We start from the raw sequence: 1,971 nt of genomic DNA, 5'->3' as shown, positions 1-1,971 counted from the left end.
TAAAGATTCGTGAGCAAGATATTCCCAAGACTGCTTTTACTACAAGGTATGGGTTGTATGAGTATACTGTTATGTCATTTGTATTGACTAATGCCCCTTCATACTTCATGAATATGATGAACAAGGTGTTTGTGGAGTTCTTGGATAAATTTGTGGTTGTTTTCATTGATGATATATTGGTGTTCTCCAAGAATAAGCAAGAGCATGAGGTGCATCTGCGTTTGGTAATGGAGAAACTGAGGGAACATCAGCTATATGGCAAGTTCAGCAAATGTGAGTTTTGGCTGGATGAGGTAGCGTTCCTTAGACATGTTGTGTCAGGTAATGGAGTTGCAGTTGATCCATCTAAGGTTGCTGCAGTTACAGAGTGGGAGACACCCACCATAGTTGGAGAGATTCACAACTTTTTGGGCCTTGCAGGTTATTACAGGAGGTTTATTGAGACCTTTTCCAAGACTGCAAATCCTATGACTGAATTATTGAAGAAAGAGAAGAAATTTGTTTTGACTGATGAATGTGAAGCCAGTTTTCAGGAGTTGAAGCAGCGTTTGATTATAGCGCCAGTCTTAACTTTGCCGGATATACAAAAGGACTTCCAAGTATATTGTGATGCTTCTCGTTAAGGACTTGGGAGTGTTTTGAGGCAGGAAGGTAAAGTTGTTTCATATGCTTCACGTCAGCTTAAGAGTCATGAGCATAATTATCCTACACATGATTTGGAGTTAGCCTCAGTTCTGCATGCATTGAAAACTTGGAAGCCATATCTTATTGGTAATAATTGTGATATATTTACTGATCATAAGAGCTTGAAGTATATTTTTACTCAGAAGGATATGAACCTCAGGCAGAGGAGATGGTTGGAGCTTATTAAGGATTATGATTTGAATGTGCTCTATCACCCTGGTAAGGATAATGTTGTTGATGATGCATTGAGTCATAGGAGCCGTATTAATGTAGTTAATATTGATGATATGCCACCAGAGTTATGTGAGCAGTTCTGGAATTTCAGGTTGGAGATGGTTCCCAATGGATATTTAGCAACACTGGAGGTAAGGCCTACTTTGCTTGATAGGATCACAGAAGCTCAAAAGGGTGATAAGGAGATTGCTGAGATAAAAGAGAATATGGTTAAAGGTAAGGCAGAAGATTTCCATGAGGATGAACATGGGGCCATATGGTTTGTGAAGCGTATTTGTGTACCTCAAGATGCATATATCAGGAAGTTAATTCTTCAGGAGGCACATGGTTCACCTTATTATATTCACCCAGGTAATACTAAGATGTATTTGCATTCGAGGGAAAGATTTTGGTGGCCTAGCCTGAAGAGGGAAATTGTTGGGTATATTGCAACATGTGATGTGTGCTAGAGAGTTAAAGCAGAACATCAAAGACCAGCAGGTTTGTTACATCCATTGCCTCTACCTGATTGGAAGTGGGATGAGATTGGTATGGATTTCATTACAGGTCTACCTAGGACTCGATCAGGTTATGATTCTATTTGGGTAGTTGTTGATCATTTGACTAAAGTTGCTCACTTCATCCCGGTAAAGACTACTTATACTAGTGCTCAAATAGCAAAGATTTATATGTCTAAAATTGTTTTGTCTGCATGGAGTTCCAAGGAAGGTAGTGTCTGATAGAGGTACTCACTTCACATCCAAATTCTGGCGTCAGTTGCATGAATCCTTGGGCACCAGGCTGGAGTTCAATACAACTTTCCATCCCAGATAGATGGGCATACATAGAGGGTAAATCAGATTTTGGAGGATATGTTGCGATCTTGTGCATTGGACTATGGGTCCAATTGGGATGATAATTTACCTTATGCAGAGTTCTCATATAATAACAGTTATCAGGCTAGTCTGAAGATGGCACCATTTGAGGTATTGTATGGTAGAAAGTGCAGGACACCATTGATGTGGGGTGAGGTTGGAGAGCGTCAGTTATTTGGACCAGACTTGATCAAAGATG

At 40.0% G+C, this 1,971-nt stretch overlaps 1 protein-coding gene across 1 annotated transcript; it reads left to right on the top strand.

Moving 5' to 3' along the window:
• The first annotated feature begins 227 nt into the window (after positions 1-227).
• LOC147975509 (uncharacterized) lies at positions 228-1,637 on the top strand. Its single transcript, XM_087520461.1, has 3 exons — positions 228-599; positions 828-1,269; positions 1,465-1,637. The coding sequence occupies exons 1-3, from the start codon at positions 228-230 to the stop codon at positions 1,635-1,637; spliced, it is 987 nt and encodes a 328-aa protein (XP_087376587.1).
• The last annotated feature ends 334 nt before the right edge of the window (positions 1,638-1,971 follow it).

Source organism: Triticum urartu, chromosome 4A (genome assembly GCF_056163025.1).
Source record: "Triticum urartu cultivar PI428250 chromosome 4A, HENAU_Tu73, whole genome shotgun sequence".
Lineage (NCBI taxonomy): Eukaryota > Viridiplantae > Streptophyta > Magnoliopsida > Poales > Poaceae > Triticum > Triticum urartu.
The sequence above is the reverse complement of the archived record's forward strand: the minus strand, read 5'-3'. Positions and strand labels throughout refer to the sequence as shown.